This window comes from Natator depressus, chromosome 1 (assembly GCF_965152275.1).
Source record: "Natator depressus isolate rNatDep1 chromosome 1, rNatDep2.hap1, whole genome shotgun sequence".
Classification (NCBI taxonomy): domain Eukaryota; kingdom Metazoa; phylum Chordata; order Testudines; family Cheloniidae; genus Natator; species Natator depressus.
The window spans coordinates 161,249,532-161,269,039 of record NC_134234.1 but is presented as its reverse complement, the minus strand read 5'-3'; the positions used below and the strand labels follow the sequence as shown (position 1 = coordinate 161,269,039).

General features: G+C 42.8%; 1 protein-coding gene across 2 annotated transcripts in view; it reads right to left on the bottom strand.

Moving 5' to 3' along the window:
- The window catches only part of RUNX1 (RUNX family transcription factor 1), an 89,195-nt gene extending 77,352 nt beyond the window's left edge, over positions 1 to 11,843 (bottom strand). For both annotated transcript variants that reach the window (XM_074946555.1, XM_074946562.1), the window contains exons 1-2: positions 11,574 to 11,843; positions 5,786 to 5,942 (exon numbers count right to left, since the gene is read on the bottom strand). In XM_074946555.1, coding sequence (XP_074802656.1) covers positions 5,786 to 5,942; positions 11,574 to 11,843 — 427 coding nt within the window. The remainder of the gene's footprint in view (positions 1 to 5,785; positions 5,943 to 11,573) is intronic.
- Positions 11,844 to 19,508: the final 7,665 nt, after the last annotated feature.

Here is a 19,508-nt window from a genome sequence, read left to right as displayed (position 1 = left end):
CTCTCTCTCTCTCTCTCTCAGGGTGATATTCACTTTACTCATACAAAGCGTGAATCATCAATTTTTATGCAGGTGAAATATGCAAATAGTAGGAGGCAAAATGTATCCCCTCTAACTCAGACCACAACCTATGGGCTAGAGTAGTGACCACTGCCCCTTCACCAATTGCAACAAATCTTAGGGACACTGGATTGGCATACTCAAAATATCCAAGGCTCGTCCCCAAGCTACCCTCCAGCACCACCTTCCACAGCACACAGGGAAACACAGCTTCCTCCAATCACAACCTTCCCCCCGCAGAATCCCATTGTGTAGCATCAGTGGTGTGCTGGTCCTCCCTGCAGGGATGAATTTCACCCTTAGGAAAGGTTTCAGAGTAGCAGCCGTGTTAGTCTGTATTCGCAAAAAGAAAAGGAGTACTTGTGGCACCTTAGAGACTAACCAATTTATTTGAGCATAAGCTTTCGTGAGCTACAGCTCACTTCATCGGATGCATTCAGTGGTTTAAGAAACTTAGGAAAGTTAGTGATTGAGGATGATATTAACTTGACAACCCAGAAACAGAAGTCCTTTATCAATACACAGAATATGAACAACACAGGCAACAGACAGTGCTGGCTTTGTATCCTATTCTCAAACCTCTGGACCATCACCTCTATCCGTCTATCTTGCTGTTTATCACAATATCGTATGTTATACAACAGTGTTATTTTTAGACTACATCCATTGCAACTTTTCTTTTTCAAATACACTGTTGTTACTTTTCTTCTCTTTCCGTCTGATCAATTCTAATACAGTGAAATCTATATAAGAGGCCATCCTTTTTAGGCAACCTCCTGTTTCAAGAGACTCCCCTCCCCACAGTATTTTATTTTAAAACCCCAATTAATTGTTATCCAAGGGTCTGATACAAAACCGACTGAAGTCAATGGGAGTCCTTCCATCAATGTCAACGAGTTTGGATCAGGCCCCAGGTAATCGCTTAAGACAAGCTGTACTCCTTTTTATACTCTGTTGAATGGAGTACCAGTCTGCACTCTGAATACTGTTATAATTTTAAATGAGTTTAACTTTTAGTAAAAGCAAAGGTTAACAAAAATGTCTTTCAATAATATGTCAGAAAATGAAGCTACACAGAATGAGTCAAATTCTGCCATTAGAAGGCCAGTAAAAACCAAATGAACTCAGAATCTGGCCCAGTAACTTGTTAGCATATTTCTGTCACCTACATCCAGTTTAAACTGAGCTTTCTTCCTCAAATTTATGTCTTGAAGAAAGAGACCTGGAACGAATATTTCTGATTATGTCTTGTAATATCCTCTGAGTGTTCTCATATAGGCTAGTGAAGTGAAAACCAGTGCCACAGATTTACATTTTCTTATGTTTCATAGAAATGAAAAATGGCATATTCTTATCTGCCAAATTATTCATGTGGTTCTGACCCTGCCAGTTGCTGAATTTTTAAATTTCATTTTTATTTCTTTAAAAAAATACAATTTAAAAAGATCTTGCAATAAAACTAGTTATAATAACCATTAAATGCCAGCAAAATGTTTAGAAGTAAGATTGACAGCTTCTGCAGGTAAACCAAGATACATTCACATCAATTACTAATATATTAATCCATTCAAAGTAGTTTTCTCCAGAAAACATGAAAAAAAATATTGCCATCTACAAAGCAGACAGTATTTGGATAAATGATTCCATGTGGAAACAATGTAGTGGCCACTAGACCCTGAACCTTTCCCTCTCTAAATTAACTATTTCTATTTCATTTTAGCCAATGAACTTCCTGTGTGGTATTTGGCTTTTCATGTTAGCTTTATTTCATCATAGTAAGCTATATTAAGAAAGCTACCTATTTTGCATTGGTACAGAATAATTACATTTGAAAAATGGATGAGTGAAGGGAAAATTTGGAAGAAAAAAATAAAGAAAGATGTTTACCAGCTTGTCAGGCAGAAGCACTTAGAGTTTCTTAAGCCTTAAACTACATTTTTCTTTTAGAAATTACTTACTAAGACCTACAAGCCAGACAGGCAGGTTTTCCCAGTGGCATTCTGAACTGAGGGTGAGGAATAGTAATCCTGGACATCAGCCAATTCCAATGCAAACTGCTTTGTACTGGAGGGCAAGCCAAGTCTCCTAAATACAACATCCTGGTGTTTCTGAAGATCTGTGATACTCTCACCTTCCTGTGTTGGTATCGAGAAAATCAAGTGTTTTTTTTTAAATAATGAACATCACACTGCATGCCCAGCAATAGCAATACAGGCCTGTTGCTTCACTATTAAATGTAAAATGAACATCAAAATGTAACTCAGTTATTTGATTAACTTTCAGCCACTCTTTGGCACACACTTGTGCATCAGTGTGCACACAGGCCCAGATCCTCAAGTGGTATAAACTAGTGTAATTCCATTAAAGTCCATGGAGCATTGTCAATTTACATAGCTGAGAATCTGACCTGTGGTTTTAAACAAGGACACATGAAACAATAGCTATAGTTACCTATATATATAGTTAATGGCTCACGTTCCTTTTACAGCACCGCTGAGCGTCAGAATTAAGGGTAAGTGTTAAAATTAGTGAGAATGATTATTTTCTATCCTCTGAAAATGAGAAGTGGATTGTCAACATTTCTGTGAGGTGTTTAATGGTGATGTTTACACCGCCGATAACTGACACATCATAAGAGAAAGTGAGGCATGAACTTGAATTGTCACAGTGTAAAGCCCTTCTTTGTTACATCAGAGTACTGATTTCAAGTAATTCAAACCACACAAATGGTATCCACAATGACCATACCTGACTCAAACTTCCAATGACTGTTCATGTATAATTGACATCAGTTATCACTGTTGGGAGCTGAATTTACCCCAGCTCAAATATTACACAGCAAACAGAGTTTCACTTGATTTTCCTATACTGAAGAATCAAAAGAAGCAATGCCCTTTGATGCAGCAGCTACCTTATAATTTAGGCTTTATGCAAAAACAACAGAACATAACATCAGAAATCATGCACCCAAATGCAAACAAGCCACACCTTTGGAAAACAGTTCAGTGTTATACGAGTAAACAAAAACATATATTAGTCATTCACTCAAAATATGAATAGCTAATGGAGTTTATGAGATTAAACCTCCAAGACTGACTAGTAGCATTCAAGGTCCCCATATAACTTTTTTTATTTAAGGTATCACAGCAAGCACAGGATTTTTTTAAATAAAACTTCTAATTGTATATAAACGATCATTGTTATTAGCAAGCAAAAGGTATTAGCAAAGTAAATGGTTACAAAAATCTTCCCTACAAGCTTTTGGACAATTAGTGTTCTCCCTCAGCTATCAAATTTTGACCTTGAAAAATCACACAGACCACAGTTGTGATTTCTAGCTTCATTAGCATGGCCAGGAACCAAACTGCAAGTCTATTTTTATTAGCTTCTCAACCACTTTGCCAGCTATTCATTTGAATCTTCAAAATGTTTTCTAAACACTCATCTCTGAATCATAATGCAAATACCATTTACTGAAAAGGTGGAACCTTTAATATAACAAATGAACATGTTTAATGACTGATACTTTTATACATTACAGCATCTCTTATGTTTTCAGTAAATGGATATAATTATCCCTGCATTACCCTATTATTATCCTTCCTTAGCATTACTATGCTACATTTTCAACTGCAGTTCACCCCCCCACCAATTGGTTTCTGAAGCTAACCCAAACAACCAGGTTTGAATGACGGCAGGCTAATGAAGCTACAAGACATTTCAGGCCTGGTTGGATATTTTACACATACAACGTATTTGCTTTCTGAATTTATGACTCATCTTTAAATCTGTTCCAGGGGGTATGGCGGTCTCAAATTGCACACGGATTTTATATTAGAAAAAAAATTGTACAAAATACGAGTTTAATTTCAAAAGCAAATAAATTCTGCTGTCTATAATCAGCGTAACTTACACAGTCAAAAGGCTGATCTCACTCCCATTGCAATATGCAGCTTTGCAAGGAACAGGAATGGGCCAGCTATGCAATCCTCCTGAAGTATGCTTATAACACCATTCATGTTTATAGGAGTTATGCACACACACATCAAGAGCAGACTAGGACACTCGAGAGTACACAGAAGAATAAAAATGGGGGTGAGGAAGAACAATAAGCCATAAAGGGATCTGTCTGGTTCCAAAGAGACAACAGATCGCAAAACAACTAGTAAAACCAACCTACTTGAATGCACCAGATAACGTCAATTTTGGTTTATAAATTTTACAACATTGAACTAACCTAAACTGACAATATTGTATTTAGTCAGCCAAACCTTATGTTTTGACTTCACTTGAAGATAAGAACTTAAGAGAAGAACAATATATTTGTAAGCACTTTATGAAAGAATACTGAATATGAAGTACTTTTTAGCACCTTACCCTAAAACTGGAAGGCTGTATTTTCAGATTTTCATCAGCTTTTCTGCTATGGGCCTGATCCAGCAATCCTTACTCTGGCAAACAGACCCTATTCACATGAACAGTCCATGGGACTAATTACATGAGTAAGGAGAGCAGTGTAAGATGAGTTAAAAAAATTATCTTGTAATATAAACATGGCTGTTTACAATTTGTGTTTTCTATGATTACGGGCTTGAACTAAAGCCCATAGAAGTCAATGGGAGTCTTGCCCTTTGAATCAGGCCAGTATCATCCGTTCACGTGTTAATTAATGAACTGTGTGTGTGCTAATATTATAATTTTTGGATTTTAGCATCTTTTGGGGTGGAATTATATTCTATGTCATTTTAAAATCTCAGTTGTTGCATATAGCAATGATGCCTTTTTATTCTTACTTGAAATTAAAAGTTACCAAAGAGATACAGAGGGCCAGATCCTCAGCCACTGAAGTCTTCCATTCTAGTCTTTTCAAGTTCTTATACCATGCTCATCACTGCAGTATTTCAGTGCCCTTCATTAAGCAATGTGACTAACATCTGCCATGTGTTTGTTCTCTCCTCCTCTCCCCAGGGGGAGAAGTGTGTGCAGTGGGGTGTTTTGTGGTGGAATTTATATGTAAAATATAAAAAATAAAACCTATATAGATCCCCCCCACACACATACATATACACACACGTTGCTATATGGTTAAAGTTAGAGAAAGCAAGGTCAAGGACACACATGTTGCACTTGGAGCAGAAGATGGGGAGGTCTGGAATGGTCCTGAGCTCCTGAGGGAGTTCATTCCATAACCTGAGGGGAAGGACCTGGCCCCTCCCTCCCCCCAGAACACTGACTCCTGCACAGACAATCTTTATCCTTACCGTAGAAAGTTTCATTGTCCCTTAGGAGTGGAGTTATCAACCATAGTTTTGGACGTTAGAGTCATGTTGATTTACATCAGCTGAAGTTGGGCCCTGTTCACAAATTAATTTAATCGGAAGTAGGTGCTCTGTTCAGCCCTTAGTTACACCGATGAAATCATCTTGATTTCAGTGAAGCTAATGAGCTTGCACCGATGTAACTAAGGGCACAATCAGGATTGTCTTTTGGATATGCTTTTAAATAAGAACACTGTTAGGAAGTGTAAATCATAATGAGGATTGGCTTGTGTAAAACACTAAAAATGTGTGCTCAGTTTCTGTACTGCGAGAGTCTGCACAAGCCAGATCTTGCAGGATTCTCCCGTGCTGAAGCTGGACATATTTTGTGTTCAAATTGTCCCTAAGTAATTGAAACTTGATTCAAGTAGTAAACAGTCAAAATATAGCTGTGAGCAAATACGTACCTCTTCCACTTCTACCCACAAATCTGAGGTCATTGAACCTTGCTACTTGGTTTTTCATGGCAGCTGTAGCATTTCTGAGCTCTGCAGAGTAGTTTTCATCATTTCCAGCCATTACTGTGACCAGTGTCCCATCAGGAACGTCGCCTAAGGCCACTACCTGAAAGATTAAATAGAAGAATCCTCAGTCTTCGTAAGTGAAATGTATCAGTAAATAACCTGATGAAAAGGGGAAAAGCAACAAATTATATAAATTAAAAGGCTACTTGGAGTAAATAGGATATATTTCCAAATGTAGCTTACAGAGCCAGATACAAATATTTGTATCTATATATGTCTAAACTACCTAATTGCACCTAAATATGTACAATACACATAACATGCATACATTTATATTTACCAATACATAAATAAATCAAAAACAACAGGACCTGATTCTGATCTCATTTGCATCAGTGTAGGTCAGGGAATAACTCCATCAAAATCAATAGAATTACACTGGTATAAAATTAGTGCAAGAACAAAACCAGGCCTATTGTCTCTTGGACATAACAGAATTGATTCCGCAGAGTGTCTATCCAGTTTTGTGTCATGTAATGTCATTGATTTTAATGCTGATACACCAGTGCATAACTGTGGGAAATCAGGCCCAAAATATACACTTGATCACTGTTCACAAAACCATTTCTTTTTTCCTTTTAGAAAGCAAGTTAATGAAATTAGAACTGTCCCCAAACTTTGTTAAAATTGTAATGTGAACTGATAAAACCTGAAATATTTAAATCAAAGGCTTAAGCTCTGTCACTAATGTTTCCATTGTGTTTCAGCAGTGCCAATATCTATAAAAATCACCTCATATTTAGGAACATACGTGATGTTACATTTCTGACACAATGTGCTATATGACATTTAGATTTCTAGCCTCAACTTTTCTGATTTCTCTCAACTGTGTCACGGTGCTCATGTTCATTAACCATTTTAGCATTTAATTTCATCTTCAGCTCTTGTGCAAGACCCAGTTCTGACCTCACTTAGACAAGTTTTACACGGGTGAAATAATAAAATAAAATAATGATTATAATAAAATCTAGCTCTTTTTAGTTTCCTCTTTTACAGATTTTAAGAGGAAGTAAGTAGTCCTGCTTCACGTCCCCAGAGGTACTGCTTGATTTTTTCCCTTCCTCTTAGCATTTTCCAGTTCATGTTCATGTAGTTAAAATGTCTCATTGCTTTTCACAACTCAGTTTCTTTGTTACTCTTACATCACTCTGATATTTCTGAACAGGTCCATAGCTCCTTTACCTATTCCCTTTATTATACTTACTTCTTACTCATAATCATTCAGAAGTCTCTGATCTCCCTTTCACTTACATAGGCTACACTTTGCACCTTAATGTTCTCTGATGTGTTCTAAATAGTCTATAACCCTTATTCTTGATTCCACATATAGAGTTGTGCTCATTGTGTCGAAATTCCCTCTTTGTGCATATATTTCTACTTCCTCTTCCCCAACCCTCTTCAGCAGCCCATGTGTTTGCTTTTTGTTCTCATCTGTACACAACAAAAATGCTGTATAATCAGCATTATGTATTTCAAATCCTCCTGTTCTTGGCATGCAATGTTTTCTCTCTCCAGACTGTTGTGTGGTGTGGCAATTTGGCTCTCAAAATCCTCAATCATGAACCTGATGTGCTTACCAAGTTTTTTTTAAAAAGCCTGCAATAAAATAATTATTCTACATATATTAAAGACTTCAGATATAAGGAAAAACATATAGGAAAACCCCATTTTACATGAGTATTTGTGTGATTATTTAAGGAATTATGTACGAGTATATTAAGTGGAGAACAAACCTTCATGAATTACTGAGATAATGCTCTTAAATTGAAAAAGAATATGTTTAAAATTCACCATATTTACAATTCACCAAAGACAACTTCTATGATAAGCTATTTGAAGAAACGACTATAAAAATAATATATAAAACATGTGTGCATACACACAGAAGAAAAAAGAAAAACTGGAATGAAAAATCATAAACAAGAGGCACTGATGAAATACAAACATTTACATTATAAAACAGACTAAACAGATAAGTAGGAACTTGCTGACTGGAGATATCTAGTATTTTGTTTTAAAAATATATCTTCAGAATATCAGCAAACCCATGCCACAGCACACCTAAACCTCCCAATCTTGGTCCATCAGCCAAACAAAACTGGTCTCTTAAATTAGGATTCAGATGATTTCCTAACAGTATGTTGAACAATTAACCAATATTACAATTTATTATTAATCTGCATCAATAATTGCAATTTACAATATTTAAATTCCTTATAACTTCCCTTTATTTTGAAAGAAAATCCTGGATGTTTTTGGTTTAAAATGGAATTGTGATTCTAAAGACTATATGCAATAAGTGATTTTTTTTTAAAATCTATTTTATGTTATTGTCTGGAGTGTAAGCATAGGGGGAAAGAGGGCATATCAATCTGTAGAAATCTCTTGGTTTGTATTGGTCCAATGAATATTACCAAGTACCCTACAAATCCCACTGCTATATTTGAGCATAGGATCTTGGCAGTATATAGATGATTTGAACCGAACTCTGTGTAACTAGGTATTATGTGTTACCCAGTTCTCGCACGATACAGATTATTTTCAGATGGATCGGAATACTTTCAAAAGGGACCTTTGGAAAACACACAGTAATCTTTACAATCGGATTGTGTTTGTTTTTATAATCAGTCAAATATTTCAGGTCTCATTCCCCTGCAGTTCCCACTAGCCGGGGACTTTGGGTGGTGGTGAGCAGGGGGCGGAGCTGCAGAGCGAGTCAGAAAGCAGGTGGACTCTAAGGTGCCACAAGTCCTCCTTTTCTTTTTGCGGCTACAGACTAACACGGCTGCTATTCTGAAACCTGTCAAACCGTAGGAGTTCAGAGGTTCACCAGGAAACGCTGTTCCTTTCCTTGGGAGGGTGTGTGGTTTAATGCTAGAAAGGAATAATCTTGTCTGGTTTGAGCGTTTGACTCCCCTACTTTGCTTGCAAAAGCAGCAAGGGGCTAGCCATTTAAAACATAACGCGCGAGTTCCCAGCAGAAAAGAAGCTGAGGGCTGGTTACCCCGTCAATCCACCCTCCCTTCCCCTCCTCCAAGCCTGGCCATTCACCTGGCTCAGAAGAGCTGCTCTCTCCATTCAAACATCCCATTAACAACCAGCCGCTAGACACGGGAGCGCGGAACGGATCCCTTTCAGCAGCTGAGCTCTCCGCTCTAGCTGGGACCAGATCGCAACATTTCAGAGGCGCTAGGCGGGAGAAGGTGGCTGGCTGGAAACACTGGGCCCGTTTAGAAGGAGCGGGGCAGGCGTTGGGTATTAGTCACATTATTGGTTCCTTCGCCTTCCAATACAGGGTAAGATGAAAAGGTTTCAACCGCGCCACGCTGGGCAGCCCCCAGCTGCTCTGCAGCCTGCGCCCAAGAGCGCATCGAAATAGAAGAAGCGAATTCAAAAGTATCGGCCAGATTTCCAAACTTCGCTTCTCTAGGACCTGGGGGGCTGGGGGTTCAGTCTATTTTAAAGCAATAACGTTGTCGTGTTACAGCGTCCCAGCTACTCTGCTGCAGTTGTGTACAGTTTATGTGTACTGTGAATGGTAGAAAAATTCATGGAAGTGTGTGAAGGGGGATTTGGTTTTCGGAATTGATCATTCCGACTTGACCTTCCTTTCTCCCGCCTCTCCCCTCTCTTCCTAAACAAAACCCTCAGTAGGCAAAATAAACACTTGTACTTATCCTAAAGCCCTGTTCTGATACGTATTAAGGCTTTAAGAGCTCAACTGATTACCCCACATAATCAAATGGATACTGCTCTGATCTGGTTTGGCAGCGGTGAACTTGATGGAAAGAAGCCTGTCCCGTGGAAAGGAACAGGCTGATTCAGACTGTCCTACTCCCAATCTTAAATGTAACCATTTGACGCCATTAAAGGCTTTAGGGGAGCTACACCCTAACAGGGGCTCATCCTTGGAGACAATTAAAAACTTTTTTTTTTTCATGGTTGGAAACATATAAATCAACGGCAGGGAGTTCAGCATTATAAAGAAATTATTTATAGGCCAAAGTCTTTTTTTTTTTAAAGCGGGCAAGGGGGACTGAATACCTGAATCCAAATAAGAGGAAATCGGACCATGTAGACAAGAAAAGCTGCAGCAATTATATTCTAAATGTAATCTACATTCATTACTCTTCTTGATTGTAAAGACACATTGTACTGATTATCCAGGGAGGCAGACACAAAACTTAAGTGGGGTCGATTTCAGCATATAGAACAAGCATCTGTCTTAGATGGGGTCCTGCTAAAGTTTTACACTTGCAAGTTTTTGTTTCTTTGTTTTTGTTTTAAGATGTTTTAAGACAGGCTGGGTAAGTGTACTACAGCAACTCCAAGTACGAAAAAAATCAGAAGAGAAAAAGAGCTTCTGAACTTCTCTCCGGTTAATTTTAAACCACCATCCTCGGTGGAAAGTTGATCGTCTATGAAACCGCAAGATCATGCATCCTTTTCGTGCGAACTGAGCATTCCTCAATAAGCGGCCTTACGCTAGTGTTTCGAACCTTGAGGTTTAGTGACTTCCAGCAGAAGAAAAGCCAGCACTTTTCATAGATGGATCTGCCAAAGGTGGGCTCAGTTAAAAAAGAATCTGGAAAAACACTGATATACTTAACAACAAACGGATTATTTTCTAACTCACTATCCGCCCAGAACAAACCGCTGCCTAAATTAGGTACCAAAATAAAAAAGACCTGACTTCTAACAGGGATGAGGACCTGCCACTCTACACAAATGGGGGCTTAGCACCTCTGAGCTTCCATTATTTAGGCGCCTTCAACACAGTGTCAGTGCGAAACTTTAGACACGAGACTTTGAACATTGTGGCCTGTAGTACTTTATGGTCTTGCAAACATATTAATCCAGAAGTACCCCAAACTCCGATGTTTTAAAAGTGTCCCGTTCCCATTGTCGTGGGTTATTTCTACGTACAAAACACACTACAGTCCAGAAAGGGTCATTTTAGGCTATTGATACTTGTATCCACCCTGTGATTGATTGTGTTGCATCCTGTTACACAAGGTAGCCAGACACACTCAGCTCCTTGTTCTTTGCTTTTTATAGAACCACTCCTGAATGGTATGTTTATGAATGAGATGAAGAGACAGACCGGTTAGAGAGAGAGTCTCCAAAGTCAGCGTCCTGCCCCCACGCTCCCCTTCTCTCAGCTCTACCAAGTGTCTCATGTTAGCAAATCAGTAGGCTAAATACTGTTAAACAGGAGGGCCCGCTATACTCACCGGTGCATAAAGGGCAATACAGTGAATCAGGATACACAGAGCCGGTCCCTACAGCAACTCCGGCCTCCTTAGGTGGGACTACGCCTAAAACACACCTCCAAACTTCGCGAGCCGCGCTCGAAGGGGGCCAGATGAACAGCCCCCCACCCGGGAAGCAGTTACATGACATACACGCTGCGTTTCTGGTCTTACCCTGTGCACAGCAGAGGAGTTTGTACGTTGTCCCAATTCACCCCCGGCTCTAGCGTGACCAGATGTCCCGATTTTATAGGGACAGTCCCTATATTTGGGGCTTTTTCTTATATAGAGGCCTCTTACCCCCCATCCCGGTCCTGATTTTTCACACTTGCTAATGGTCACCCTACCCGGCTCCCACTGATCCTCCCTCTCCCCCCGGTTTAATACCTCCCCCAGAGAAGTGTCGAAAGGCCAAATACCTTGAAAGCAATTGGCAGCGTCTTGTTGCACCTCCAGTGCGTTGGGAGCACGGAGCAGAGGAAGTTGGGGCTGTCAGTGCGGACCAGCTCCCCGGGGTGATCCGCTAGCACCTCCACCATGCTGCGGTCTGCACTTCTCAGCTTCCCCACCAGGGCGCCGCTGTTCTCCTGGCCAGCCAGCGGGAGCGCCTCGCTCATCTTCCCCGGGCTCAGAGTGGTGGAGGGCGGCGTGAAGCGGCGGCTGGTGCTGGTATCTACGGGGATACGCATCACAACAAGCCTGTTGAGTGAAAAATCTCCCAAGAGTTCTTACAAAGCAGCGACAGGAGTGTAACTCTTCAGCGATCACCCTCTGGAGACCAGGATAAACGGGTACAGGCTTAGCACTCGGGGGGGGGGGGTCGTTTCTATGCCTGGCCCCAAAGTTAATTTTGCTGATCAGTTTGAGGCAGCGAATAAACTGAGCTTTAACTCTTTGGCTTCCTGGGCCTGCGAAGCAGAAGAGTTAATCCAGTAATCGAAACAATCTTCCGCACGGGGGTTTACTGTGAAGGCTGCACATTTAGTCTTTGGCTGGTACAAGCGTTATCAGAGGCAAAGCTCCCTCCAAAAATCCCGCACACCGAGGAAATGTGTAGGCAAGGGAAAGCTAAGACACACGTTCAGACACACAAGCAAAACCTGGGGCTTCCCAGGAGTTAATTCCCTATCAGTTTCTTCCAGGTGATTTTTCTAAAGTCCCAATAGAATACAAAATACATCAATATCCATAGACAACAGCCGCTCTCTAAAATGGCGAAAATCGGCTTCAGTCTTCAAAGAATACAATGCGCGAGCTAGGATTTTCAAAGGTCAGCTGACTAGAACAATGTATCTATACACAGACACACACATATACTGTACTTCATCAAATATTTACAGTATAATCTGTAGAGAATTTAAACACAACAGAAATCCATTAATGGTCTCTGCAGGGTTGTTTTTTTTTTTTTAAAGTAGCCTTGAAAATCAGCGTCAGTAGTTTGACTTGCGTTGCTCGAGAAGTACTCGTGTCATGATCTGTCAGTAATTTTGAAAAAAAATGTTCAGTGCATGGAATTCAGTCTCGACAGAAATGCCTTTGGTACAGAGTCTCTCATAAAGTCTTGGAAAGGTCGCAGCCGATCTCAAGCTCTGAGGCTAAACAGTCCACACATGAAAACGTGGGTTTGGGGATGTTGGTTAAATTGTGGGTTCTCTCTGTGGTTTGGGGTGTGCAACAGCTCTCTCTCTCTCTCTCTCACATACACACACACTCTCTCTTCAGAAGTCAACCAACAATCTGCAGCAGTTTGGTGAGTCAGACAACTTTTTTTTTTTTTTGGCAATCTCTGAGACAATCTTCCTCTAATTCGGCCGCAGCAGCCAGCTGCTTGACAATATTTTAACCACAGCAGGTGGAACTGCGCTTTCGGAGACACGCTTTTTCTCTTTTCGCCTCAACTCAACGAGATCGATACCGAAAGCTGGCAAGCAAGCACTAATCTCTGCTTGCAAAGGACTGCGAGCGTCCCTTCCAAAAAGAGAGGGGAGCTGTAGCCCTCGCTCACACAGAAGAACGACAGAAGTTCACAGACGCGGCAGAAGTTAAAATATCCAGCCCAGAAGATAGCTCAGAAAAAAAGCCCATTTCCAAAGCGGGGAGATCTCGAAAGTCTTCACGTGTCCACAGGACTCGAAGGGAAAGCTTCCTCCTGGCTGCCTACTGAACACAGGCTACACAGCTTTATGACCTTCTGTGAGGAGCTGTTTGTTTGCTCATGCTGATCTGGAAAGCCTGGTCCTCCCTCCTCCCTTGCGCCCTTCTGGCTCTATGAATGGAGATTGACTGGGAATGAATTTGCTTTTACTGTAAGAGTGCGGAGGAATGTCATTCCCTTAGCTCTTTTGCATATGGGGAGGACGCCGGCCAATCAGATCCCTTTCCGGTATCAGCCCGGGCGCGGCTCCAGTCCGGGGGCTCCTGGAATTGGCCCGGGCGCTGCCGCCGGAGCTACTGTAAAGAGCCCAAGTGTCAATGGGATGCCGCGGCCGCCACAACACACACACACAGAGGCAGAGACCATGTGCGGCTGCTGGTGCTCCTCAGACCCCCACCGCAAACACCGACTGCGGGGGCAGCGGCAGCAGCCCTGTGCATAATGCACCCAGCTCCCTGCCTGTGGTTTGCTACAGGATATTATACGCGGTGACACCAGCACCGAGAATGGCAACTGTCAAGCAACCCCCTAGCCTAAGCCAGCCCTTCAGAAATCCCTCCTCCCCCTCGGGCTTCACTGCAGTTTTGTCTGAACTACATTTAAAGACCACCTCTACTAGGCAATTGATAGGTGGGTCCCTGGGATGTCGCTTAGGGCAGGGTTAACTGTACATAATCAGCCTTGCTTTGAAAAATTACTCTCCCAGGCACCAAATATAATCACTTGAACTTTATCAGGATGACTGACTATATTGAAATGTGTAATGATATTTGCACTTGCCCCAAAACACACAGTCTGGACAAACACAATTTTGCAAGGCTATCCCGCCTCCCCCAGTTTAATCTGTCACATCTTCCTCCCTCCCGCTAGGGTGCTTTCAGGTTTACACAATTTCTATGTCCTCCATACTCCTGGGCTTGTAACATATGCACAGTGCCTGCATGGAATTCAGACCTGAAGAAGAGCCCTGTGTAGCTGGAAAGCGTGTCTTGCTCACCAACAGAAGCTGGTCCCATAAAAGCTATTACCTCACCCACCTTGTCTCTCTAAGAAAAGGAGTACTTGTGGCACCTTAGAGACTAGCCAATTTATTTGAGCATAAGGTTTGCTCACGAAAGCTTATGCTCAAATAAATTGGCTAGTCTCTAAGGTGCCACAAGTCCTCCTTTTCTTTTTGCGAATACAGACTAACACAGCTGCTACTCTGAACCTTGTCTCTCAAGAATCTCTTCCACAGGGGAGGCCAGGACAATTGCAGTCTTTGGCAAATGGCCACCATAGATACGCCTGCAAATCACGTTTTAAAAAGGCACAAATCATGCTATTTCAGTCACAAAATATTCAGTCAGAAAGGGGATATGGCAATGCAGGGGCGAATGCCTGTGCTCCCGCCATGCCTGTGTTCCTACCTGTGTTCCCGCCATGCCCTCCTGCTGTTACACAGTTCCAAGATAAATGAGGTTTGAGTAACATTGTGGGACCAGCAAACTACAGCTTGCACAAGCATTCACTTTTTTTTTTTTAACCACAGCAGAGTTTGTTCCAACTGTCCTTTCACCTGGCCTGTTTAGGATCTCCTATCACCCCTGAGAGCCCAGTGACTCATCTCCGGTCTAGCAACAGCTAGGGGCCCCTACTCTCCCTCTCACAACTACTATTATAGTCCCCTTTGGCCTCTCCCTCTCAGGATCTGCCCCTGTATGACCGCTCTGGTAGTGCCATAGTCACGGCTCAAGTCATAGACCCAGCCAAAAAATACAGTCCCCCCTGCACCACTATGGTGGGGTAGGTGATCCAGTCACTTCTAAAACACAAAAAGAAAAGGAGTACTTATGGCACCTTAGAGACTAACCAATTTATTTGAGCATAAGCTTTTGTGAGCTACAGCTCACTTCATCGGCTCTGTAGTTCACGAAAGCCTATGCTCAAATAAATTGGTTAGTCTCTAAGGTGCCACAAGTACTCTTTTTCTTTTTGCGAATACAGACTAACACTGCTGTTACTCTGAAACCTTCTAAAACACAGTTCTCCAATTTTCAAACAGGGAGCACAGCTTTGGCCACCCTGCATCCAGGGTATTTTCCTTGACAAGTCCTGCTTATTTCAGGACAGGAGGGTAAGCCAGGTTGTTAGACTGCCCATGGTCAAAATGGAAGTAGTGGGATTTCTGTTTGAAGCATTTCACTGTGGACATTGATGGCATGGGTTTAGTTTGGTTTTTCTTCTGATTTTTTTAAGCTGTTGCCCTTTGCCAAAGAGGAATCACTCCTGGCAGAGGGTGCTGCAAAGCTGCTCTGGGCCCAGCCGCAGCTGCCCTCTCTCGTGGCTATGTCCTGGCTAGCCTTGCCTCCCTGAAATTTCACACCCTTGCGAGCTAGATAAAACCGGGGTTACCAAGGCTGGCTTCTGCTGGTGCTTTTTCCACACTAGTGCTCCTCCTGCTGATAGGGCTGGGGGAGCTGAATTAGTGGTAGCAAAGATGTGACATTTTGTGGGGAAAATGGCAAGTATAGACAAGGCCAACATGATCTAACATAGCCACTCGGCAGACACTGTTTGGCCCATACTCTCCTTGCCATCAGCAGCATTTAAACAAGCCAAGACCTAAAACTGTGCTAATGATTTAATGAAATTACATCTCTGGGCCATGCCAGAGCCAGCACTCCTTTGAGATAACAACCCTGTCTCTGCCTCCTTATCCTTCCCAGGAGATGCCCCAGGGGCCTAGAGGCCACAAAGTTGTCCTCTCCTTCCTTCCTGCCTCCCCCTCTTGCAGGAGACTGAAGCTGCTCCTTCCCCCCTTCTCTCTCTGTGTCACATCAAGGGCTATTTCCTTACACTCCATCCCAGTCCTGGCCTCAGCAGCCAGGGAGGGCCCAGCAGTTAGTCCCATACAGGGGTATATGGGGTATGGTGCAGGGGGAGAGGGGGCAGCAGTTCAGAACAGGGATGAGGAGAAGCAACAACAGCTGCTCCCCCAATGACTGAGGGGAAGTGGGGGAGCAGGCACGGTAGTTAATAAGAACCATTGCTAAAAACCATTGCTGTACTGTGGTAACAGGCCCTGCCTTTAACAGCAAAGAGGAAGCAAGCTGAAGGCCTGTTCCTGGAGTCTCTGAGCTGCCTACGGTTTATTGCGCAATCGGGGGAAGAAAAAAAAAAACCCCACCAAGCCAAACCCCTAATGCAAAAGCAAAACAGCAAATAAACTCTGGGGAATGCGGTGGCGCTGCACCGCCCCCACGCGCCATCCCCTGCAGCAACGCGGAGCGGCCAGTAGAGGGGGCCAACAGCCTTTTTTCCTCGGCACTCTCCGGCAAAGCCGGGCGAAGCCGCAGGGCGCGGGTGGGGGAACGAGCCCGGCTGTCCTTTGCCCCGAGCAATAGGGCAAGCTGGCTCCGCACGTGCGGGGAGCCGCATCGCTCAGCCCGCTCGGGGCAAAACACGCCGGCGCTAGGCCCGGTCTTTCTGGACAGCTTCGCACGGGCTACACACACACACACACACACAGAGAGGCTGCCCGAGACACACACACACACCCCAACAATATCCCCCAGCAAGGCTGCCCGAGAGCAGATCCCGGGCAGAATCAAGGAGTCCGGGTGATGAACGCTGTCAAGTATCTAGCGCTCGCTGAGCCAGGCTCTGGGCGAAATGCTGCTCCCCTCCCAGGTTACATCAGCACGTGTGGCAACACTGAGCGGGTCCTAACTGGTAAAGAGCGATCCTCGCCGCGGGCGGCTCAGCCAGCCAGGGTGGGGCCCACTGCTGGGAGGGGTTCACCAGCTCCCCCCTCCAGACCTAACAAGCCGGGAAGCACGGAAGGGATCGGGTCGGGTGGCGGGCGCAGAACTGCCTGATCCCCGAGCCACACAACTCAGGGGTTCAACTCGCAGGACGCCTGCGTACCCTGGCAGCGCCCGCCCTGCGGGGGAGAAGACGTGGCATAAGGGGAACATCCGTGTTAGGCGTGTTTAGCCGCGGTCACAGCCCTCCTGAGTCGTGTCCCCTGCGGCCAGCTGGAGCAGGGAGATCTCGTTGCGCGCTGCGTTCCCTGCGCCGGCCAAGCCTGGGGTGCGCGAGGAGCGCAGCGCAAGCCAGCAGTTCCTTGCTTCAAAGCAGCTGTGTTAGGATGGCGTGTGCCCCCCAAGTCACGGAAGGGGGCACATTACACACTCCCACCCCCCCGGCTCCATAGCCAGCCGTCGTCCGGCTCCAGCGCCCTTCTGTTCATTACACAAGCGGGAAAAGTTCAACGTGGCTAACGCTTCCCTTTCAAACACAGCCGGAGCCCGGGCGCGGAGCTTCACAAAGCTGGTGATAGGAATATTTTTTTTTTAACAAAAGGAAAAGCACTAAAGTTGCACCAGATCTTGTTTACCCAGAATGAAGCGAACGCGGATTATTTCGCTGTGTAATTCTCCCAGAGGCGGGAAATTCTTGCCCTTCATTAGCATGTTCATGGGGGGGATTTAATTCCTAATATGCCGCCTGTTTGGTTAGTCAATAACCCTCTGCAGAAGGCTTCCGACGGGTATTTAATTCACCAGAGATGAGCACAGCCTGTGATCTTGCAAGTTCACTAGACATTTGTTTTAAAATTGCTCCGTTGTTGCACGAAGGAGCGTTTTCACATTTCATATTTCCAGGATCCCGCTTCTTGTATAATGCACGGTGCCTCCCAGAAGCTGCAATTTCCCCTTTCCTGGGAACTAAACGTTATTGGAAGGCACGTTACCGGCAGAAGCTGCATACTCTCCCAGCCTTGCACACACACGACCACCACATTTACAACGCGTCCTGAGCGGTATCTCCCGTTCCCTAACGAAAAGTTTCTTATCCATCAGACAGACGCAGTTCTTTCTAGTCTCTTTCAATACAAGAGAACAACAGTTTCATTTTAGAATGGCTTTTCGTCGCTCTATAGCTTCCATTTTTTTAGTAGGATATAGAGGTGATGCAATTTTAGTATTTCCCCCCAGAACTAACAGGGTAGGATCTTGATGGTTGTTCGAAATTTGTTTACAACACAGTATCTTAACAGAACCTTTAGTGGCAAATATAAAATAGGTCCTTACATAACAAAGTGAATGAAGGATACATGGATTACTAAATATACTTATTAAGGAATTACAGGGTCCAGCATTTGATAAAAAGGCGTTTAAAAACCTTATCATTCAACAAGAACACGTTTTGTGTATTTTTTTTTTAAATTCTGCCGCTTGTAGTATTAAATCATTGCAGTGGACTGTTTACTGTACAACTTTCCCCTGTGCTAAATTATCTGGAGTCTAAATTACTTCTGATCTATTTCGTTATATTTTTAGGAGCAATTAAAAAGGCAAGTGGGGATTTTTAAAATACAGTTTACTGTGTTTATTACGTATGGGATATATTAGTGGTGGATAACCTTTTTATAGACATTGAATACATAAGGAGAATAATTTCAGTGATGTAACATCTGCATATTTGTACATATTACATCATGAAAAATACACACATCTACAGAATCTGATTGCTTTTTAGACCAAGTAGGATTCTTCAGCTTTAGTCAGGTGGTTGAGAGGCACTTTAGTTTTAAGATTCATTAGTAAACTGAGCTGAATTTCACTCATTAGTGATCCTTTCTTAATCTGATTTAGTCAGTTGAAATGGAAATGAACTAGAAACACAAATGAAAATGGAAACACAAAATTTCCATGTTTAATAGAAGACAGAGGAAATATTTCATCCTTAAAACCCTGCACCATTTAGCTGGCATTATCCATGTTGAAAAGAAATGTATTACTAAACCAAGAGTAATAATAAAGCATTTTAAATAGCTTGAAGCCAGGCTTTATGTTAAAATAAGCTGTAACAAGGGGTCATATAAGACTGGAGTGGATGTGGTAAATACTGTGATGGAGATAATTGATAAAGTTGAACTTAAATGTTGTATGTTACATGTCTGTTAGGATTAAGGCAGCAGTAAGAATGTTTTAATGTTTTGGTTAATTCAGTTTATCATCTTCCATTTTACTGATCTGTGCGTGATGAACAGAGAAATATAATTTGAATCCACTGTATGGTGAAAATCTCTAGGTGGAGTTATTCTGAGTAAATACTCTGAAAGAATAGAAGTTAATGAAATAAACAGGCTGCATGAATAAAATGACAATTACTAGTGAAATGATGGTTGTTATATATGGAGGCCAAT